The 22,554-nt window shown below is 39.8% G+C and overlaps 1 protein-coding gene across 2 annotated transcripts in view; it reads left to right on the top strand.

Moving 5' to 3' along the window:
• Positions 1-22,554, top strand: part of atrnl1a (attractin-like 1a) — a 398,015-nt gene that overhangs the window by 213,459 nt on the left and 162,002 nt on the right. For both annotated transcript variants that reach the window (XR_007892410.1, XM_051648603.1), the window contains exons 23-25: positions 7,920-8,014; positions 9,599-9,677; positions 14,253-14,410. Coding sequence is in view for 1 of the 2 variants with exons in the window: in XM_051648603.1 (XP_051504563.1) it covers positions 7,920-8,014; positions 9,599-9,677; positions 14,253-14,410 (332 nt within the window). In the remaining variant the exon portion in view is untranslated. The remainder of the gene's footprint in view (positions 1-7,919; positions 8,015-9,598; positions 9,678-14,252; positions 14,411-22,554) is intronic.

The raw sequence follows: 22,554 nt of genomic DNA, 5'->3' as shown, positions 1-22,554 counted from the left end.
CATAGTTTGGATGACTTTACTATTATTCTAAAATGTGAAAAAAAAAAAAAAAAAAAAAATATATATATATATGTATATACATAATAAAGAATGAATAAGTGTTTCAAAACTTTTGACCGGTAGTGTATGTATATATAATTTATATTATATATAAATAACTGCCTTTTAAAAGTTTGGGGTCATTTACTCATTCTTTATTCTGTTTTTTTATTTTATTTTTCTTCACATTTTAGAATAAAAGAACAGTCATCAAATCTATGGAATAACAGAAGTGGAACTGGAAATTAATCCTGGAAATAAATCCAAAATAAATCAAAACTATGTTATATTTTAGCATCTTCAAAGTAGCCACCCTTTGCCTAGAATTTTCAGAAATGTACAACCAAATGTTTTTTTTTTTTTTTTTTTAAATGTGAAGAGGTTCACCCATATTATAAGTTATCCCTCCTTAATAACATGTCCTAAAGCCACAGTCACTAATTCTGAAGATGGGTCAGAGACTGCGTTACAGTCCTAGGCAAGCAGTTTTTCTTACGTTCACTACCTAAAGTTCAGCTGTTTGTTCAAAAGCCAGTCTAAAAAGCCTATCTGTTCCTTTATGCAATGGATTTAGGCCATGTTTTAAAATAACCATTACATTATGAATTTATGTTTTGGAAGATTTGTAATGACTTTGTACATTTATTAATATTTTTCTCTGTTTAATACTCAAGCTTTATAAAAACAATGTGTTTTTCCATTGTGTTTTCTCAAGGAAAAACAATTGTTTGGCATTTTAGATTTTGAATGAAAAGCACTTTGTTGCACGGTTTTAGCTAATATTATTCAAGTATGTTCAGAACTTGCATCAGTTGTGCATTGTTCACACCTAGTTATTTCTCCTGTTTGTGCTTTATTTTTTAATTTAATTTTTTATTATTAGTCATTTGCTTTTTCAAGTGTAAAGAGACATGCAAGTGGGGGAGAGAGTGTGAAGTACAGCTGCAGAGTAGATCAGCTGTTATAAAAATGGCAGCAAAAATATTGCAATAAACAATATTGACGTTTGTTTTAAAGCTTCGTCTACTCAGTATTTGTGGCTCTCCTTCTTTAGCTTTTTCTCCCTATCACACACTGAAAATCACACAAAAACACACAGACACATTGCATTCTTTGTTTAATTTCTGGGCACTAGATGGCAGCCTTACAGCTCTATCTGTATTCAGATTTGTTCGGTAACAGTGATTGACACAAGTACAGGACGGTCATAACTTCCTCACTAGATAGAAAGAGACATAAAGGAAATCACACAGTCACAGACAAGAATCATCATCTTTAGGAGGATGATGTGACTTTGAAGTCCATACAAACCTCTCGAGACAGCAGGAAATTAAACTAAGTCTGTACTCAAGGAGAAATGAAATGGCTGTTCTAAATCATTAGTCTTGTCAGAAGCAGTTTCCGATGTCCCAGAAATCTCGTCCCAGACCAGACTTATGTGAACGGCCTTCTGATGCCAATTGAATAGTTTTAAAATCAAGCTCCTGGGCTAGACAAAATCCATTTGATTACAGTCTCAAATAAGCACAGCATATCTAGACAGCCTCTTTATTTGTTTTAATGGATGCAAATTCATCACTAGGTAATACATTCTGTTCTTATCTGCTATCTGGCTTCTAAACACGTCCTTTGTTCTATCTGTTAGTTGATAAGACCTTGAAAATGTGTCTGGGCCATTATGGCAAAAAGATTCTCAATGCTATGATTAATCAAGCTGGTTCAGTAATATACATAGAAGAAAGCTGGTAACATGTTACTTCAAAAGCACGTGTAAGGGGTTTGCGAAGCATTTTTTGAGCAAATCAGACTCCTGTTTGCTGTGAATAGGATAATTTAGGGAGCACTTTACAATAAGGTTCCATTTGTTAATATTAGGTAATGTGTTACATAGGTATCATGAACGATATCTTGAACAATATATTTTATTACAGCATTTATTAGTCTTTGGTTATATTAGTTTACAAAAATACAATTGTTCATTGTTAGTTTATGTTAGTTCATAATGCATTAACTAATATTAACATATACATCTTTTGATTTTAACAATATATTAGTATATGTTGAAATTAACATTAACCAAGATTAATAAATGCTGTAAAAGTATAACAAATATAACTTTATTGTAATGTGTTGTCAGTATTTATTAACAATATATATATATATATATATTACATTTATTGCAAAATATTCAGGTATATGCAGATATATAAGTAGTTTGAGATTGTGTAATTTGTCATGGTAGTGTGTTTGCCACGGTTTGTTGGCCACGATTCTCTGATTGGTGGATCTCTTTCCGTAGGATCATGGGTAATGTAACACTTAAACAGGAATGCCACTGTTAAACATGATTTTTATTTATTTATTTAATTCAGATGCAATTACATGGGGTGATGTCTTCAACAGAAGCACATATCATCAAACATACTATTCAGATGGTAGGTCTGTATTTAAAGGGTTATCGTTTAAGTTATTAAGTTATTGTTTAAAATCATTTCACCTATGGAGAAAATTAATTGGATTTTTACTTCGAGAACCAGACTGTTGTGCTATTTATTGAACTGTGTGTGATCTGTGCCTTTTATCATGTTGCTGTTGCTGTTTCTGCCATTGTGTAAAAGCAATAAGCCACCCAAAGCACTTACACTTTTCCAGTGTTTTCCATTACATGTAGTGAAATCACTGTAACACATGTTGCTCATTGTTTTATTGACATTATTAATGAAGCGCTAAGTTCAGGGTCAGGATTTACAGAAGTTGCCATTAAAAAAAGTAGACTTGCTTTTAATGGTGAGCCATGTCTGAATTTGTACAAGACATCTGATGTCAGTCATGGTAGTTTAAAATAACCTCTGTGTGTACTGCTATCTATGATTATATTACTCTCAGTTCAGATCAAAGCCACTGTTCTTCTTCATTTTGTTCTCCTTGTATGGTGTACTAAACATAAATTTCTCTCTCTCTTTCTCTTTCTCTCTCTCCCTATCTCTCTCTCTCACACACACACACACACACACTCACACATACACATGCTGGTGCGGCTATCCTTATGAGGAAGCTCCATAGACATAATGATTATACTGTATGAACTATAGATTCTATCCTCTAACCCTAACCCTACCCCTAAACCTAACCCTCACAAAAAACTTTCTGCATTTTTACATTTTCAAAAAAACATTGTTTAGTATGTTTTTAAGCAATTTGAATTATGGGGACACTAGAAATGTCCTCATAAACCACATGTATAGCATAATACCCTTGTAATTACCAGTTTGTAACCTAAATAAATGTCCTTGTAAACCACCCAAACTCGCCCCACACACACACACACACACACACACAGCAACCACAAGCAGCACCTCACAGTCTTGAGCTTCCAGTTTTTATCTTTTACTTGCACTGCTCCCTTTGCTCTGTCAGTGCAGATTTCATCACAAGTGTGCAGTGATTCAGCTGTCCTGCTCCAAATATGGGGGGCGGACACACTTGCTAATTTGACCAATTAAAGACATGAAGAAAGGCTAGTTGGATTGAAGCAAGTCTCAGGGAACATCAGTGACATTTACCCACTGAGTGGGATTGATGTTTATGCTTCATCTTTGTAACGGGCTCATTCTGCCAGCTTTGAATGCACTAATGTCTGTTATCGCAAGGCTAAACTCAAATGCCATCAAACATGATAATACTAATGATGCCGATAATGCAGCTCACCAGAGCAGTTGATAATTGAATGCCTCCTCCACCAACACAATGGATAGCTGTTTATTAGTATGTGTGACCTCCAGTATCATCAGGGTCATATTGCCATAAAAATACAGTATAATGATGATGATGATGAATATTATGCAGTCAAGACTGTCATCGAACCATTGTCCTTGTCAAACCAGGGGTTATATTTACCATATCGTATCAAAGTCAGTCAGTAAAGAGAACTCCACAGCCTCTTTTCCAGTGAAGAGGTTTGTATATAGTCCATTCCCTCAAGCACCAATGATTTAAACAAAGACAGCACATTAATAAGAAGTTGGTAATGTAAATGGACTATATACAGTTAATTAGAAGAATTGAAAATTACTTTCTTTTTTGCTTTGCGCTGGCATGAAAATTGCACTTAGAATTACCGCTCTCATGGAAATTGGATAAGATGTTGCGCACGCGTGCTGCGCTTTGTGCAGTCACAAAAAAGTGCCCCTAATTTAAATAAAATAATTTTTCCACCTGTTTTCATTGGCGTTTATAGCGCAATCTAAATTGCAGAAGGCAATTTTTGTGAATTAAGTGCAAACTATTACAAGTTTAAGTCTAATTTACCTAGAAAGGAGGTGTGTTTGCAAAAGGAATGACAATGACTTAATTTAAATACTCAAGACGCAATGGAATTTCAGTGCTGATTGCGCCTGGTTAAACTAGATTGCGGGTGGTTAGTGAATAAGACGCAGGGTTTCACGCTGAAAGAACACGTAAAAAAATGGCACAACTGTTTAGTGAATTTTCCCCTGAATTTTGTCCACTCTAGAATGAAAACATCCCTCCTCCTAATATAATTTTGATTATAGTACCATAATGGACAATGGACCATAATTGTCATGGTTCATGACTGTGACAACTAGAGTCTGTTTTTAAAAAAGAAGGAATACGCCCTTCAGTACTTCCAACACAAACCCCCTGTTTCAATAGGACAACACCAGAAAGAAGTCTGCACTCAGTAAGTGATTTTATGTCATTAACAGTGCCCCTCATTCTGTATCAGATTCAACACTCTCTCTTCCTAATGAGAGAGCTCTGAGTTTATACCCGTTACACTAAGAGGCAACTTCCCCCTGCTCATATCAAAGCCATAACAACTATGTTAGACATGACAAAAATACCCAGTTCAGTGTCTCACCAGCCGGTCAGACACCAGACATCCTCAGGCCCCTCATCAAGAACTAATCAGGCATTCTGCCTAGATGGCTGAATACTTTTAGACAGGATGCTTTGTACTTGCACACAAAGGCACTTTATTTGGAACGAAAGACTTGCCTCATTTTCTAAAGACAATTATAGTGGCTTTTGCCCCTGGATGTAGATATCTTCTCCAATCAAGACAGTGTTATAAAATATGAGGATTTGCTTAACTTCATTCATTGCATGTTGTTCTTATGACAAAACAATTGTCATCATGATCTCTTCTGTATGAATTTGTATAGTTCTGTGCCAGTTCTGTGCAGTGCACAAACACTGTATGTGTCTTTAAAAAGTGATTTCAATTATAATTTGGTGCTTGTTTTCAGCTCATTACATTGAAAGGCCCATGTGAACCTGCATATATTTAATATCGGCCTATTTAAGAGCAGTATGCCATTTTCTTTCCTGCTTTTAAAATAATATGACTTCAGATGTCCCTACCTCTTCTGTTCTTATTACTGCCAGCAAGGTGTTCCAAAATTGAGGATAATAACGTTTATGGAGGAAGACATTAACAAAAATGCTTAGATCCCATTTGCCAAGGTGTGTTATTGCTTCATTTCAAACCTCTTAACCTGAAAATGAAATGTGTTTGCATGGTTGTTTAAAGGAAAACATATTTTGGGTTGTTGAGGCTGTTATTCGGGACTGCAGTTGAAGTAAAGGGTGGATTTTATGAACAGAGCACATCAAGAATATGATGTTGTCAATTGCAATCAGAATATCTTCTGGTAGCTTCTTATGTACACTTTGTTTTATAAGAAGATGGCTGAAATGTTCAAGAGTTTAAAACAGGTTAATAAGCTCATAAATTCAATGTGAAGCAGCTTCATTCTTTATTAAAAGAGTAGTAGCACATGTTTTCATACGATAATGCTGGATAAAATCACCACGAAATAACAACATTAGAAGTGTTCTTCGATTTCTCTCGAGGGAAAATTAAATTTACTGTTTGAATTCATGCAATTAATTGGCTTGTTTTATAACAGAGTGAAAGCAAATATGTTGGAAATAGTGAAAATATTTCAGCGTATTGTAATTTATGTTTTTTTTATATATGTAATTTATATATATACACACACACACAATTTAAGTCATGGATGTACACAAGCCAACAAACACATGCACACTCAAAAGTATGAATATGATCACAGCAGGAAGTCTAAGTGTGGGCAGTAAATAGCTTTGAGTGTACTCTCAAGCACCATACACTACACTTATTCAACACCCCAAAACTGCCTTTTTTATCTCCCTTTTGAATTTTCTGGTCTTATTTGTCTATTTCCTGGGATGGAAAAACTCTCTGAAGTTTACTTGAAGACCCTTATGGGATAAACATAGCTTTGCTGTACACCTGGGGCAAGAAGGAGAGAAAAAGAAGGAGAGAACCAGCAATAATCTCTCCATGTGTGTGACGAGGGAGGGTATAGAGTGGTCAGAGGAAGAGATAAACCAGAGACGGCAGCTTTGATCTCATCTGCAGTAATTTTGCCATCTCTCTGGTTGCTGAATGAACACGGCTATTTGTTACATTTAATATCCTTTAGTTTCGCTCACTTTATGTGAACATTTCCCAATCTGCTATGGTTTATAGTAATTAATTTTTTAGCACACACACATATATGCACTGATAAACATCAGCACTTGTGAACAAGGTCTGGAAAACCTGGAACTGTGTAGAATTTGTTGGATCAGTCTAGAAGTCTAAGGCACTCCGAGTAATTTTGTTTGATTACGGCTGCTCGTTCAAGGGCTGAGGTTTAGGGTTGATGCCTCATTCGGCTGGTTTGGATATGTCAACTGCGAAGCCATCTTGAACGGTCAACAAGGAGAGTTGTTTGAATGAGCTTTATTGCAAGTGAATGAAGAAGATGCTTCAGACCGAGCTCCTTGCTCAGACCGCTGCATAAACTGCTTTTGTGTGGAAATAGTATCGCGGTCCATATGAACAGCTGCTAATAAGGTATCTACGTATGAATATCTATGCACAGGAGGCATAATTTTTTTATTTAATGCAGATCGCTGACGAAACTGAAACTAAACTCTGACAATAAACACAACTAATGCACATGACGCATCTTAAATATGACAAGCCCCGAAGGGAAAAATACACAGCGCGCACACACATAAACTCAGTTTTATTTGCATATAGCGTGGAAATTGAAGATCGGATTTATATCTGTTTGGCGGAAACACACTGATGTGGACAAGTGTAAATGAAATGTGCTTATTCAATCGGATAGCAATCAGATCAGTAGAAACGTATGAAGTGGCCAAGTGTAAATACACCCTTAGGGTTTATGCTGTACGGCCAGGTTTAAGTTAAGATAGTCTGTTGACATTGTTAGTTAATTAAACCCTAATAACAAAAAGCAGCACCTGTGTCAGAAAAAAATAGCAAAAATTATTTATTTATTTACCTTTTTGAGGGCATTGAGTATAAACTTATACAAATATGCATCCCGAAAAAATAGTATCCAGCTATTGCTTTTTCATCTTTTTGTGCAATGGAATCAATGACAGCTCTGTGTTTTCTTGCCTCAGCTGATATAAATTGTGACTCACTGGACAATCAAATCAATCCTCAGCCATCCTCTGTCTCTTGCTATATAATGATATGCCCTCTTCAAAATTGAATCAGACAAGGTGACCTTGTCTTTGTATTTGCTCTTGCAGATGTGAACTGTCAAAAAGTCGTATCACTACTGCTTCTCTCCCAAAAAGACTTTGTATTTGACTTTGTAAAATAACAAGTCAAAATCATTGCAATGATGTAGTGACATCAACATTGTATGAACATGAAGTGGTTTTTCCAAGCAAATCTTTTGTCAATTAATCACTTTCAACAGCTAAACATTCCTCCTGATCTTATGTTTAAACAGTTTGACACATGTAAATATGATTACAGTTTTTGCTTTTTGTTTCTACCTCACTAGATAATCTTTTGATAGACTACCAGTTCACCTTTAGTCTGCTTCAGGAGGATGATCAGCACTACACAGCCATTAACTTCATGGCGACTCCAGAAGAGGTCAGTGAGTTTGCATTCTGTGTCCACAATCACTTCAGTTTTGAATTGAAGTGTGTTCACTAAAAAATGTCCCTGTCTCAGTACAGCAAACTATAATTTGGTTGTCTTGAAAAACTCCTCTTAGAGCTTTCAAGCTATATGCACCAAACTTTGCACAGACCTCCGACTGATTTCAAATAGAGTGCTATATCTTCTCTAACATCGGAATTACAGTTTTCCCTTTGCGGACTTCCGAACAAGCCCAATTTCCCATTGACTCCCATTCAAAATTTCTGACTATAATTACTGCCCAAGCTTTCAAGCTACAGGCACCAAATCCGTGATAGATATACTAGCAAAACAAATTAGCAACACCTAGCAACATGTTGGCAATTCTAAGCAACATGCCTAGCTAAGTGCTAAAACATGCTAGCAACATGCTAAACATGCTAGCAATGCTTAGCTAAGTGCTAAAACATGCCTAGCTAAGTCATAAAACTTGCTAGCAACATGTTAAATCATGCTAGCAATGCCTAATTAAGTGCTAATACATGCTAACAACATGTTAACAACATTCCAGCAATGCCTAGCTAAGTGCTTAAACATACTAGCAACATGCTAAAACATGTTAGCAATGCCTAGCTAAGTGTTAAAACATGCTAGCAACACGCTTAAACATGCCAACCATGCCTTGCTAAGTGCTAATACATGCTAGCAACATGCTAGGAATATGCTAAAACATGCTAGCTATGCTTAGATAAGTGCTAGAACATGCTAGCTACATGCTACAACATTCCAGCAATGCTTAGCTAATTGCTAACACGTGCTAGCAACATGCTAAAATGAAACATGCTAACAATGCCTAGCTTAGTACTAAAACATGCTAGCAACATGCTAAAACATGTTAGTAATGCCTACCTAAGCATTCTATCTATCAGTAAACGAGGCCTTTTCAAGCCAACCTAAAGTTTGTCCATCTAGTTTATATTTAAAATAATGTAACAATGGTTTGTATTATATAACATCTGAAGTAAATATTTGAAAGTCTGTAAATATGTACAGAGGGCACATACTGTAAATAACATTTTGTGTTGGAATAAAAGAAAGTGTAATTTTTATTTAAAACAACCTGCAGAATAAATGTAATGTGTATAGTGCACTTAAAAGAAAAAGTAATTTATGCATTTAAATTGTATGACAAACATACATTAAATTGAATTGAGTAATGTTAAAATCTTGTGCATATTATGAATTCAACACAAGTGTGAAGAATTTAATTAAAATGTATGTGAAATATGAACTTTTAATACCTAAACTAAACAAAAAGTGTAAAAGATATTTTTTGTTAAATGCAAAGCAAATGCATTTACTTTGGCATTAATTGAACTGATTTTATACTTAGCAGAGTTAAGCATATTTAAGTAAACTTTTTGAAATGAGAATTAACTGATCTTTTGAGGCATTAGGTTATAATTTCTGTTAAATTATTATTGTAAATTGTTACATTATTGTTTACAGTAAAAAATACTTTTAAAAAATACTGTAAACACTATTCCAGCTCTTTGAATGTTTTTACACTATATGATCATGCTATTTATTTTTCAGACCAACAAGAACCTTGATATGTCAATTAGTGCGTCAAACAACCTCAACATCAACATAACATGGACTATTGGCTCAACAGGTGTTGTGCTAGTTCTTTTTATTTCATGTTGTGTTATTGTATTTCATGTCATATTTCAGATAAAAAGGAAAGAAAACAAAAAATTCTAACAGAGAGAAATTTATTTTTAAATTGTTCTAGCTGAGCAAAATATAGAGCAGCTATTTGAATCAGTTTGTCAGGGCATTCATGAGATGTTTGGTGATTTCAATTAAGATAAACATTTACCTGTGCCAGGGCCATATCTTAAGTGAAAAAAAAAAAAAAAACAATTTAATAATAATAATAATAATAATATATATATATACATATATATATATATATATATATATATATATATATATATATATATATATATATATATATATATATATATATATATATATATATATATATATAGTTCCTTTTTAAATAAACCTTCAGGGCAAGTAGATACAGTATGTGTCCTGTAGGTTTAGATAAACCAGACTCCCCAATGTTACTTTAACCTTCTCCTTATGGTCATTAGAATGGTACTTTAGATAATGTTTGAGCTTAAATTCCGTTTTCATGAGAGCGAAATTAGCTCAATATTTTTTTTGTTTTTTTTAAAGAGTGGTTAAAGGTTATTGGAAAATTCAATTTTACATTGTGAATGAATTTTGCAGTTCCCTATCTGTCACTCACTCGATGTTGTGTCGATGTAGTGACACTAGGGCTCACTCTAGGGAGCCCCAAACACCTCTGCTTTTTTGAAAAAAGGCCAATGAGAATTGGCGAGTAGAATTTGCATGCCACTCCCCCGGACATACGGGTATAAAAGGAGCTGGTATGCAACCACTCATTCAGATTTTCTCTTCGGAGCCGAGCGGTTGTATTCAGTGCACTGAATTCAATTCCCTCCAAAGATGCACCTCAAAACTGCTGGATTTTCAGCGCATTTCAGCAGCTTCTCCCCCTCTGCACCCGTGGAGTGCAGAGAATGCCCCTGGGTGCTTCTAAAAGAGTATATTTTCATTCACAAAAATAGAGGCACACATGGAACATCTTTTTAAAGATGCCTTTCCGTTTGTGTGTTATTCCTGGTTGCGGTCGTTATCTCTCCGCTTTTGACAGCCACGATCTCTGTCTTACGTGTCTGGGCACTGCCCACACAGAGACATCGTTCGTGGATGAGTCATGTCCTCATTGTGAGAACATGACCATGGCAACGTTGTGGTCGCGGCTTGCTTTCGTAACAAAGCAAGCCACCCCAGCGGCTCCCTGCACCGGTCCTTCTACCTACGGGTTTGAGGCCGCGTTGGTTAGCACTGGGGGCGATTTGGGGACATCAATGGGACCACCTCCGCCGGGTATCCCCCCATGGACCTCCCATTCCCCAGCACGCTCGCTTGCCCCGATCGGGCTCTCGCACAAGGCCGCCGGCTCATCTCAGTGCGAGTTCGACTTCTAGTTCGGAGTTTGGGAAGACGATGAGTTATCGAGCGCAGCATTGGAGAGCGGGCTCGTCCAGTCTGATGCAGAGGCTTCGGCTGGGCTTCCTCCTTCGGGAACGGTCGCCCAGTTTCACGCCGACGCGGAAATGATGGACATGCTTTCCTGGGCGGCCGCGAGCATAGGGCTAGAGTGGAACCCTCCACTCTCCCCTGAACCCTCGAGGCTCGACGATTGTTTCCTGGGCTCGGGGCACCACCCACGGCCATGCCCCTCCCCCATTCCTTTCTTCCCGGAAATGCATGAGGAGCTGACAAGATCGTGGGAGGCACCTTTAACTGCCCGCCATCTGGCGTGGGCGCCCGAAGCTCTCTTCCAGGGCCTGTAGGTTTACATCATCCCTGAGGACTGTGGCCTGCGGTGCCGCTGGACAAGCCGCCTCCACCCTACACGCCATGGCTCTCCTGCAAGTACACCAAGCCAAGGCACTAAAAGAACTGCATGAGGGTAGTTCTGACCCAGGATTGATGCAGGAACTGCACTCGGTGACTGACCTCACTCTCCGGGCGACGAAGGTCATGGCACAATCTCTCGGGCAGGCGATGTCCACCTTGGTGATCCAGGAGCGTCACCTTTGGCTCAACTTGGTCGAGGCACGGTTCCTTGACGTCCCCATTTCCCAGGTTGGCCTGTTTGGCGACGCCCTCGAGGACTTTGCCCAGCTGTTCTCGGCGGTGAAGAAGCAGACGGAGGCCTTACAACATATCCTGCCCCGGTGCGGCTTAAGACCCCACACCCTGTCTGCTCGTCACCAAGGATGTCCTCCTGCAGCAACAACACTGGCTCCGCTGCAGCCCGTCCCCATGGCCTGGCTCCGGCGTGGAGCCCTCCGCAGGAAGCAGATGCCACCCGTCTCGCAGCCGGCCACTAAGAACCGGAGGAAGGCTTCGAAGCCCCCCCCCGAGAGGCAACCCAGGGGCGAGGAGACCCGCTTCTCTGGGGCTGGTCGACAGACCACTCCATCCCCCGGTGGAGGGCCGGGAGGAGAATCTTTTGTTGCCACATGCCCAGGAGGCTGCGGCACCCAAAAGCCTGACAAAAGAATGGTTCCCTCGTCTCCTGGGTCACATATCCGGTGCGCACGGCTGTCGTCATGACCACCGTCCACCGTCCCAGCTGTGGCACAAACACGGCCACACAGGATTGGTTCCGGTGGACTATGGGGACAAGATTCCTCCTCCCCCCTCCTCGGCCAATCTTATGGTGGGCAGCAGGAGCCAGGTAAGTGCTTTGATGTCCCTGGACTCAGCCTCAACGTGGCACCTCAAGCTCTGCCCTGCCGCGAGGCTCCACTGACGTGATCATTCCCTTGGTCCCCCTCACCCGGATTTGGGCGCATGGCTAGCGCTTTCCAACCCGTCACGATGGCTGACCCGGACCATCCGACTCGGCTACGCGATTCAGTTCGCCAGGCACCTGCCCAGGTTCAGTGATAGAGCCTGTCCCTCCAGCCGAGAAGAAGAAAGGGTTCTACAGCCCTTACTTCATTGTACCGAAGAAAGGCGGTGGGTTGCGACCAATCCTGGGCCTGCAAGTACTGACGCAAAAACGCATTCTAGCGAGCGTCCGGCATCAAGATTGGTTCGTGGCAGTAGACCTGAAGGACGCGTACTTCCACGTCTCTGTCTTACCTCAGCACAGACCCTTCCTGCGGTTTGCCTTCGAAGGCCAGGTGTACCAGTACAAGGTCCTCCCCTTCGGCCTGTCTTCGTGAAGGTCGCAGAGGCAGCCCTTCCCCCACTAAGGGAAGTGGGCATCCGCATCCTCAACTATCTCGATGACTGGCTAATCCTAGCTCACTCTCGAGAGTTGCTGTACGCACACAGGGACCTCATGCTCCGGCACCTCAGCCAACCGGGGCTTTGGGTCAATTGAGAAAAGAGCAAGCTCTCCCCGGTTCAGAGCATCTCTTTTCTCGGTTTGGAGTTGGACTCAGTCTCGATGACAGCGCGCCACATGAACGAGCGCACACAGTCGGAAGTCTGAAGGCGTTCAGACGGTGTACAGTGGTTCCACTGAAACTTTTTAAGAGGCTTCTGGGGCATATGGCATCCTCAGCGGCAGCCACACCGCTCGGGTTGATGCATATGAGACCGCTTCAGCACTGGCTTCAAACTCGAGTCCCGAGATGGGCATGGTGCCACGGGACACATCGCGTGACCATCATGCCGATCTGTCGCCGCCTCTTCGGCCCTTGGACCGACCTTGCATTTCTACGGGCAGGGGTTCCCCTAGAGCAGGTCTCCAGGCACGTCGTGGTTACAACAGATGCCTCCAAGATGGGCTGGGGCGCCGTATGCAGCAGGCACACAGCTGCCAGCTCCTGGGACATCAACTGCCTAGAGTTGTTGGCAGTACTGCTCGCCCTGCGGAGGTATCAGGAACATCATGGTTACTTTCGTAACCTCTGTTCCCTGATGGAGGGAATGAGACGTTGTGTCCCTCTTGCCACAACGCTGAACTACCCGCTGAAATGGCCGGGACCTGGTCTCGGCTCCTCAGCACAAAACTTGAATAAGTGGTTGCATACCAGCTCCTTTTATACCCGTATGTCAGGGGGAGTGGCATGCAAATTCCACTCAACAATTCTCATTGCAGAGGTGTTTGGGGCTCTCAAGAGTGACCCCTAGTGTCACTACATCGACACAATGTCTCATTCCCTCCATCAGGGAACGGAGGTTACGAAAGTAACCGTGACGTTTTTCTTTCTGTCATACTTAATGGAGTATCCTCTGTATGGGTCAACTGGGAAACATAAATATAGACTGACCAATATGCTTTGTGGTTGGAAATTGCTTTATTATGACAGACCATACATTCATTATCAACTTATAAATTTCTCCAAACCCTTTTGCAGGGCAACAAGAAGCTCTTAGAATTTCTGAGGTGTTTCCAATACTTCAACTTTTGGTCCTGCTGGCCTCCAAATAAAACTGCTAATGGTGGCAAAATTTATATTACTATGCTGTGAGCATATGAAACTGATTGTTAGAGGGTTGATAAGAATGTTATGCCATATCTAATATTTCACTGACAACAGTAAAACATGCAAAGGGTCTTGTATTCATGCATTGTTGTTGGCTGACATACAGTTTGCTGATGCTGTATTTTGTGTCCCTTCAGCGGGTACGATCTCAGGGGAGGAATTCCCCATTGTGTCCAAGACTAACATCAAAGAGTACAGAGACAGCTTCTCTTGTGAGAAATTCTCCTTTCTTGCAAATCCCAACATCACTTTCCATGTGTACGTCAGCAACTTTTCATGGCCAATCAAAATACAGGTAAGATCTGCTTAGTTTATGGAGTTTATTAAGTCAGGTATGTAAGATATGAAGTGTAAATGAATGTGCATTCCCTGTACATGTCTTTCGATGCCGAGAACAAACACCACCAGCGTTCAGGGACACAAAGTTTTGGACTTGTGACCTATTATATTTTGGAAACGCAATATATGCCCCATTGCTATTGAACACTCCTCAGATCATGTTTCTTGGTGGTGTATGCTGGAGCTAGATTATGTTTTGCTCGAATGTTCGCAGTAAATGTTAACTGGTAAGCAGCGAGCTAGCCTTGTTAACTTGTAGTAAATTTTTTAACTTGTTTGCTAATAATTTTTTTTTTCTGATTATATTGAAACAGTTGTTAGGAGTGTAAAATGCATTGCGATGCATCAATCTGACAATGACATTTTGATGCATCGATTATTAAATTTGAAAGAATATTGTCTATATTTATTTCTTGTTCATTGTTACACACGTCATACACTCAGTCAGCACCTCACATTTCTCTTTCACAATGACTCGTATTCTACATAAATAATACAGCTCTGGAAAAAATTAAGAGACCACTGCAAAATTATCAGTTTATCAGCAAAATACATATATATTAATTAATTAATATTTTATAATCCTGTTTAAAAATATAAAATACGGCACATTAAAAGAAAGTACAGGTTTAGAGTCTTGACAGTTTTTGGATATTTTGAACAAGCTGCCTAATTATGCTCGCTCATAACATTTGTGCATATGTTTAAAAATACTCACAAGTGATCATTCTCTTTAATGAAATGTGAATTAATAAATGCAAACAAATAACTCGTCCTCGAGAACACTGAATGCTGCCGGAATGTCTTTATCAAGCATCTCCATTGCAATGTTTTGCCAGAAGAAAACAGTTTTGTTTTTAAGTTTGTTGTTGTTCTTCTTCTTCCTCTTTTTCTTCTCTTTTATTGTGGTTGGCCATACAAGCTTAATGTTGGAAGAAAAAAGCTTTGATGCATTCAGCTCTAGCCTGTTGAAATTCTATGGTTATAGCACCCCTTAGTGGTTTAGAGCTGCTAATGACTCAATCACACGGTGATTGCAGTGGTAGAAAGCTTATTCTGTTTGACCACCCACTGTAACCAGCTAGTCACAACTGTTTCCCAAAACCGTAGTAACTATGTTCCTCATCCATCGTTCAAACCACATTGGTTGGCTGTTGTTAATGATGTTTCTCAGGGGGTGGAGTAATAACTTCCGCTAACTTCCCTGCTCAGGTGTACCGTTCTGCTGTGTCTTACTTTTTTTAGCGCAAGAACAAATTTGGTCTGAAGGGTCTGTTAAGTCTTTGAGAAATACTTTAGCCAGTAGTTATATTAATGTTACATGAATGCTACACTATACTCAATTTTTTTTTAAATATAGGCTTCTCTCACAGTCACCCGAATTAATCGTTTTGGTGTTGTTTTTGCAAAAATGTTCTCATTGGTGAGCAAGCCAAGTCTTTGTCAGGTATCAGTGCATACCCTAATATGAAATCCTGCAGACACCCCTGGTTGTATATCACCTAAAACATGTATACTATTAAGTATAATAAATAAACAAACACAATCATAAACACATATTGTAATAATAATAGTAATAATAATCTACAAAAAACAACAGCCTTGAATAATTTATTTAAACAGGCGAACAACCCTCGTGATACTTATAAAAAGTTTAACATTAGAAGCTGTGTGTGTATTTTTCTGTAATCAATTTGTCAGTGTCTAAGAGCTCAATAGCTCATATTAAAGAGCTGATTTCATAGATAAGTGTCATACACTGTACATCTTTTAAAGACTTCTGGAGAGAGGAATGTATTACTTTAGGGCGCAGTCTTTTAATCCCGCCATTATTGAAAATGTCCTGGAAAAGTCCTGGAAAATAATCTCTAAAAAAGAGTGGGAACGTGAACAAGCCTTATCCAAATACAGTATGTCACTAAAACAGTTTTTTAATTACTGTGAAAAGTATACTTGTTCAGTGACTGACAGAGACTTCTTTGTCTATAGATGAGAATTTATGGAAGCTAACACAAGACAACTGGTTACATGCCAAACTGTTGACTGGTGAGCTTTTTATTGAGAGAAAAATTGAGGTGTTGTAATAATTTATAACGACTGATTTAGTGTTGGAATGAAAATAAAATAGGTATTGATCTATCATGTTTAATTCCATTATCTGATCCTTTGTTTCGACACACTATTACTGTCAGAATTATAAATGCTTTGACATAATTTGTGGAGATGGTTTTTGCAGTCAAGTTAGGCAGGTTATTACATGTTGACAACTTATTTGTAAGAAGGGATACTTTATTTATATTTTCACTCATCCATCCATTTATTCTGAATCTTTCATATATAGGACCATTTCAAAAATCTTTTAAAATTGTAAAGTTGTAAAATTACACATTTGTTTGGATGTTTTGACAATGTTCAAAGAAAAACAGCATCATCATAAATACCATCATCATAATGGTCAACAACAACAATGTAACTGTAAATACCATCCTTAAAATGTGTTTTTGACCTCAAGTCTTTGTCAGGCTTTGTAAGCCCACATATCTAAATAGGACACTGAGCATAAACCATTATGAAATGTCTTCTGAAAAAAAAAAAAAAAAAAAAAAATATATATATATATATATATATATATGTTTAATGATCCTTGAGTCTGTTTTGTTCTCATCAATTATTTTAGAGTGCTTTAAAAAACACTGTAAACTATCAAATATATTCTCATTCTCTTAATATTCTCATCTATAAAACTGATGTAGACTATAGGATGTGTGTTCTCCAATGCTAGTATGTTTTGATGCAACAAAAATAACAATCCGCTATGGTTGCTGCGTAGCGATATGGTGAACAGGTGTTCTGAGTCATAACTGTTAGGATATTGTGTATTTTTGCACAGTTGGTACACTGTATAGCTTAAATTACCTTGACATCACACCACAGCAAATGCATTTTTATGTGCTTTTGAGCATCAGCTTGTAATGGTGGATATAAGCAGTACTGCAGTTTTAATAATCTTTTAAGCATTAAATAACGTGTTGATGTGTGTTGATGTTAATTAAAGTTATAATAAAGGGATATCTGAAGTATCTGCAAAACAAGCTTTAACTTGGTGCAATAGGCCTGTATGACAGTGGTTCCCAACCCTGTTCCTGGAAGCCACACAACACTACACATCCAATAGAACGCTAATTTTAGAGTGTAAGTCCTGGTGACAATACGTTTGTGAGACATATCAGTAGCTTTCTAGCTAATAGGATTCCAACACCTGGCTCACCGGGTCTTTGTTCCAGGTCAGTGTTAGAGTCTGCTACTTCAGTCTTAATGAAGTTTCTAGACTGAAATTATTGTCTACACATTGGGAAATATCTGTTTGTGTAGTCAAAGCATGAGGACAGTTCTTAATGTTGTAGTATAGATACTATGTTTCTATATTGTTTATATCATGGTATGCAAATATCTGTGCATGCATGCTCCACTTGGCTGAAGTTGAGACTGATAGTGAGAAAGACGAACAAACAAACATGGAGAGAGATGAACAAACAGAATGCAGGATGACAGAAGAGGAATATATTTTTGCATTAAAAGGTACGATGTTTATGATGCGTGTACACAGCTCGCGCCTCAACTGCTGTTAATTAATTACCATTAACACCTTCAAGCTTTCCTACCAACTGTTCTCCCATAAGCACGGAGAGAGAAGTGATCGTAATTATATCAGATATTAATAAACAATCCTTACAACAGCAGATCTTGTACAAACCTTAATAAACTCAGCAAAAAAAAAGAAACGTCCCTTTTTCAGGACAATGTATTTTAAAGATAATTTTGAAAAATACAAATAACCTTTCAGATCTTTACTCTAAAGGGTTTAAACAATGTTTTCCATGCTTGTTCAATGAACCATAAACAATTAATGAACATGCACCTGTGGAACGGTCGTTAAGACACTAACAGCTTACAGACGATAGGCAATTAAGGTCACAGTTATAAAAACTTAGGACACTAAAGAGACCTTTCTACTGACTCTGAAAAACACCAAAAGAAAATGCCCAGGGTCCCTGCACATCTGCGTGAATGTGCCTTAGGCATGCTGCATGGAGGCATGAGGACTGCAGATGTGGTCAGGGCAATAAATTGCAATGTCCGTACTGTGAGACGCCTAAGACAGTGGTACAGGGAGACAGGAAGGACAGCTGATCATCCTCACAGTGGCAGACCACGTGTAACAACACCTGCACAGGACAGGTACATCCGAATATCACACCTGCGGGACAGGTACAGGATGGCAACAACAACTGCCTGAGTTACACCAGGAATGCACAATGCCTCCATCAGTGTTCAGACTGTCTGCAATAGGCTGAGAGAGGCTGGACTAAGGGCTTGTAAGCCTGTTGTAAGGCAGGTCCTTACCAGACATCACCAGCAACAATGTCACCTATGGGCACAAACCCACCTTCGCTGGACCAGACAGGACTGGCAAAAAGTGCTCTTCACTGACGAGACATAGTTTTGTGTCACCAGGGGTGATGGTCGGACTCGCGTTCATCGTCGAAGGAATGAGCGTTACACCGAGACCTGTACTCTGGAGCAGGACCAATTTTCAGGTGGAGGGTCCGTCATGGTCTGGGGCGGTGTGTCACAGCATCATCGGACTGAGCTTGATGTCATTGCAGGCAATCTCAATGCTGTGTGTTACTGGGAAGACATGTGGTACCCTTCCTGCAGGCTCATCCTGACATGACTCTCCAGCATGACAATGCCACCAGCCATACTGCTCATTCTGTGCATGATTTCCTGCAAGACAGGAATGTCAGTGTTCTGCCATGGTCAGTGAAGAGCCCGGACCTCAGTCTCATTGAGCACGTCTGGGACCTGTTGGATCAGAGGGTGAGGGCTAGGATCATTCCCCCCCAGAAATGTCCGGGAACTTGCAAGTGCCTTGGTGGAAGAGTGTGGTAACTGTCAAATCATTTTGTCCTTATCCAGTAATCCTGATGAAAATTTAAAGAAGACCAAATCTCCAATAATCTGTAGGAATCAGGGTGTTTCAACCCCACAAACAGGGCATTTTCAACTCAATTTGAGCAAAGTGTCCATTAAAAGCAGTTCTTTTTTAGGCTGCAAAAAGAACCTGGAAGTGCATTAACTTCATCTATTGACCAATCAGCATCCAGAACCAGAGCAATTTTATAATGTGTATTTTGGTACATATGTAAGTGTTGGTATATTGATGTGCCTTCTCACTCCCTGCTTATTATATGTGAAGGTTCTGGACAGAGCAGGTGGTGCTGCTTGTAGTCAGGACCCTGACTAAGCCAGCACAGTCATCACTCTTCCCAGCATCCCTCAGTCTGATCCTGTTGTACTTTATCCGAGAGAGCAACTGGCCTGTTAGTATCAGCCACATATTGATTGTGGCTGTGAATCATTCCCATTAATGCAGTTTTACCATACCCACATATAGATGAGATAGTAACATAAGCCCTTAATTGTTCTCATCAGGAGCCCAATACCACAGGCATCTATAGACTTCTGAGTAACCTGAGAAGAACGGTTCCTCTAGCCCTGACCTTGATCACGTCTGAGTGACATCAAGTAATGATGTCTTTCAAACTGTGTTGTAAAGCTTTCAAAATAAAGTAATGTATCCCTTCAATTTATTGGCCTATTTTGTGAATCGAAAGAAAATACTTCCTCTTGCCAGCCACAGTAAGCAATGTTCTACAGTATATTTCTTTTAAATATCTGTTTTATCGACTAGAGATAGAGAAACAAATGTGCTAGACCTCAGATTGGTACTGGTGATTTCATCCAGGACTTGCATTTTTTTGTGCAATAATGCATCCAATGGTAAATAAACAGACTTCGGTGGTCTGTGGGCATGCCGTGCACAATGTCTTTATCTTTGTTTATACAAAGTGATACAGAAAGATTGCTATTTCAACTAATGCTTCAAAATGTGTTTTCTATTATTCCCTGTGTCTCGTCCACATGGGTCTAAAGCTCTTACAGTATTTAACCTTTGTGCTCATGCCTGTCAGTGAAGGTTGTGCATGGTAGCAAGCAAATCTAATACAAGAGAGTATTTCATATTGTCTCATTTATGTCGTCCCATTTGAAAAGGGCTTACTTTATGTGCGTTATTAGTGTAGATCTAGACTGCTGTGTCCACACAGAAAGAAGCGGGGATGAGATATGTGTCGCTTTTGGCCCTGTGGCTGAAGTGGGCTGCTGACAGACGTGTGATTGCTATCACAGTTGGAGCTGTGTGCTGAATTCATCACCCTCAGTCTTTGCATTTCCGCTGCCTACAGTCACTCTCTCCTTCGCTTTCACTCTCTTTATCTCTTTCATGTCACATATTGGCAGAGATTCTCCATTTATAACAGATTTCACCTCTCGTTTACCCTCTGAATAAGAATATGGTGAGCAGGGTGGAGCCAAGCGGCATCTGGGCAGACCAAGGCTGGAAGATAAGTGGCAAATGACTTCCACCTGCGTGCCACACCGGCCTCGCGTTCCAGCGAGGGGCGGCAGGAGTATTTAAGGAGAGTACACAGCAGCAGAGGAGAGAGAGAGATGTATGAAGCTTGTCCGCGTGTCTGAATGTCTTTATGATTTGACACAGCTGGCTGAAAAGCAGTGCATGTTTTTGTTTATTTATACACTGAAAAGTGTCATAAAATGTCTGTGTGTTTGTCAAGCCGGTCCCAGCTTCCTTCTTACCATCTTAATTGTTACACTGGTGCTGAAGCCTGGGAAGAAGGAAGGATGCGCCATCCTAGGAGTCCTCATCGCTGACTGGGGGTCGTGACGCCGAGGGAGTGTTCGATCCGGTGGCGCTGGAGCACCGTGTCAACCGGCAATCGGAAGGAACGGGTAAGGGGTCCAGTGCCGTCACCTGGCATCACGGACATAAGCAGGACAGAGGGCCGAGGACCACTTGATGGCGTATCTAGGTCCGGCGAGCTCCTCTCTCCCCTCTCTGTCCTCTCTCTTTGAACTGGCCGTCTTTTTATCTCCCCCGACTCTCACTGTGAACATAGAGATGGTAATTAGTCACAATTCATCCCAGGTGGATGTCCTTACCGCTTTCTCTCTCCCCAGACGGGCGCTCGACCACGCCCTCACCTCCACAAAGAACAAACAAGAAGAGAACAAATAAGCAGATGTATGTGAACTTAAAAAGTGTCTTGTTTTGCTTCTTATTTCAAAACATCCTTTAGTCTCTATATGGATGAATATGAATATATTTATATATACACACTACAAGTCAATAGCTTGGACACACTTGACTGAATTTATGCTTCTTTTTATCTTAAAATCCTTTTGACACATTTTTTTTTTTTAAGTCGGATCAAATAGTAAAGGAAAAGCAGCCAACAAGCCCATTATACAGCACATGGGAACTCCTTCACTACTATTTAAAAAGCATCCTAGGTTGATACCTTATGAATCTGTTTGAGAAAATGCCCATCTAGACAAAGGGAGGCTACTTTTAAGAAACTAATTTATAAGCATTCGGATTTGCTTAAAAATTTTTGGTAACTATGTAATCCCCATACTTCCATTTGTGTTATCTTGTTAATCATTGTTCGTGGTTTAAAATTACCTGTTGATCAGGTTTAATCCAGATCAAATAAGCCTGGTTCTTTAGTCATTAATAAGTAACAGTAGGAGAGTCGAGATAGTCATGTGTAATGCTGATCTGAGGGAGGCTGCACGGCTTTGGAATGGCTACTGCAGTGATGAAATCATTTCCTGCCCTCACTCGCTCTGCTCCCCCAGGGTGAACTCCCCAGTCTCGGGATGACATCATCTTAGAGCTAGGGCTGGTTTGGGGGCACAGCAAGAGGGGATTTGCCCATCCTAGTGGAACAGACTTTTATTTAGTCTGTCACTGTGGCCCCGTTCCTCACCCCTCCAGAATTTTGCTGTCCTCATCCACAGTGGGCTGCTCCTTCAACCATTGATATGTGTGAGTGCGTTAAGTACTACTTTTTTAAAGAATTTGTAATTGCAAATGAGAACAGGTGCAGGGTTTTTTTTTTTATTTTATTTATTTTTTTTTTAGATGGTTTCAGGCACACATTAAAAATAAAATAC

The sequence above is a fragment of the Myxocyprinus asiaticus genome, chromosome 21 (assembly GCF_019703515.2).
Source record: "Myxocyprinus asiaticus isolate MX2 ecotype Aquarium Trade chromosome 21, UBuf_Myxa_2, whole genome shotgun sequence".
NCBI classification, from domain to species: domain Eukaryota; kingdom Metazoa; phylum Chordata; class Actinopteri; order Cypriniformes; family Catostomidae; genus Myxocyprinus; species Myxocyprinus asiaticus.
This window is presented reverse-complemented; position numbering and strand designations above follow the sequence as displayed.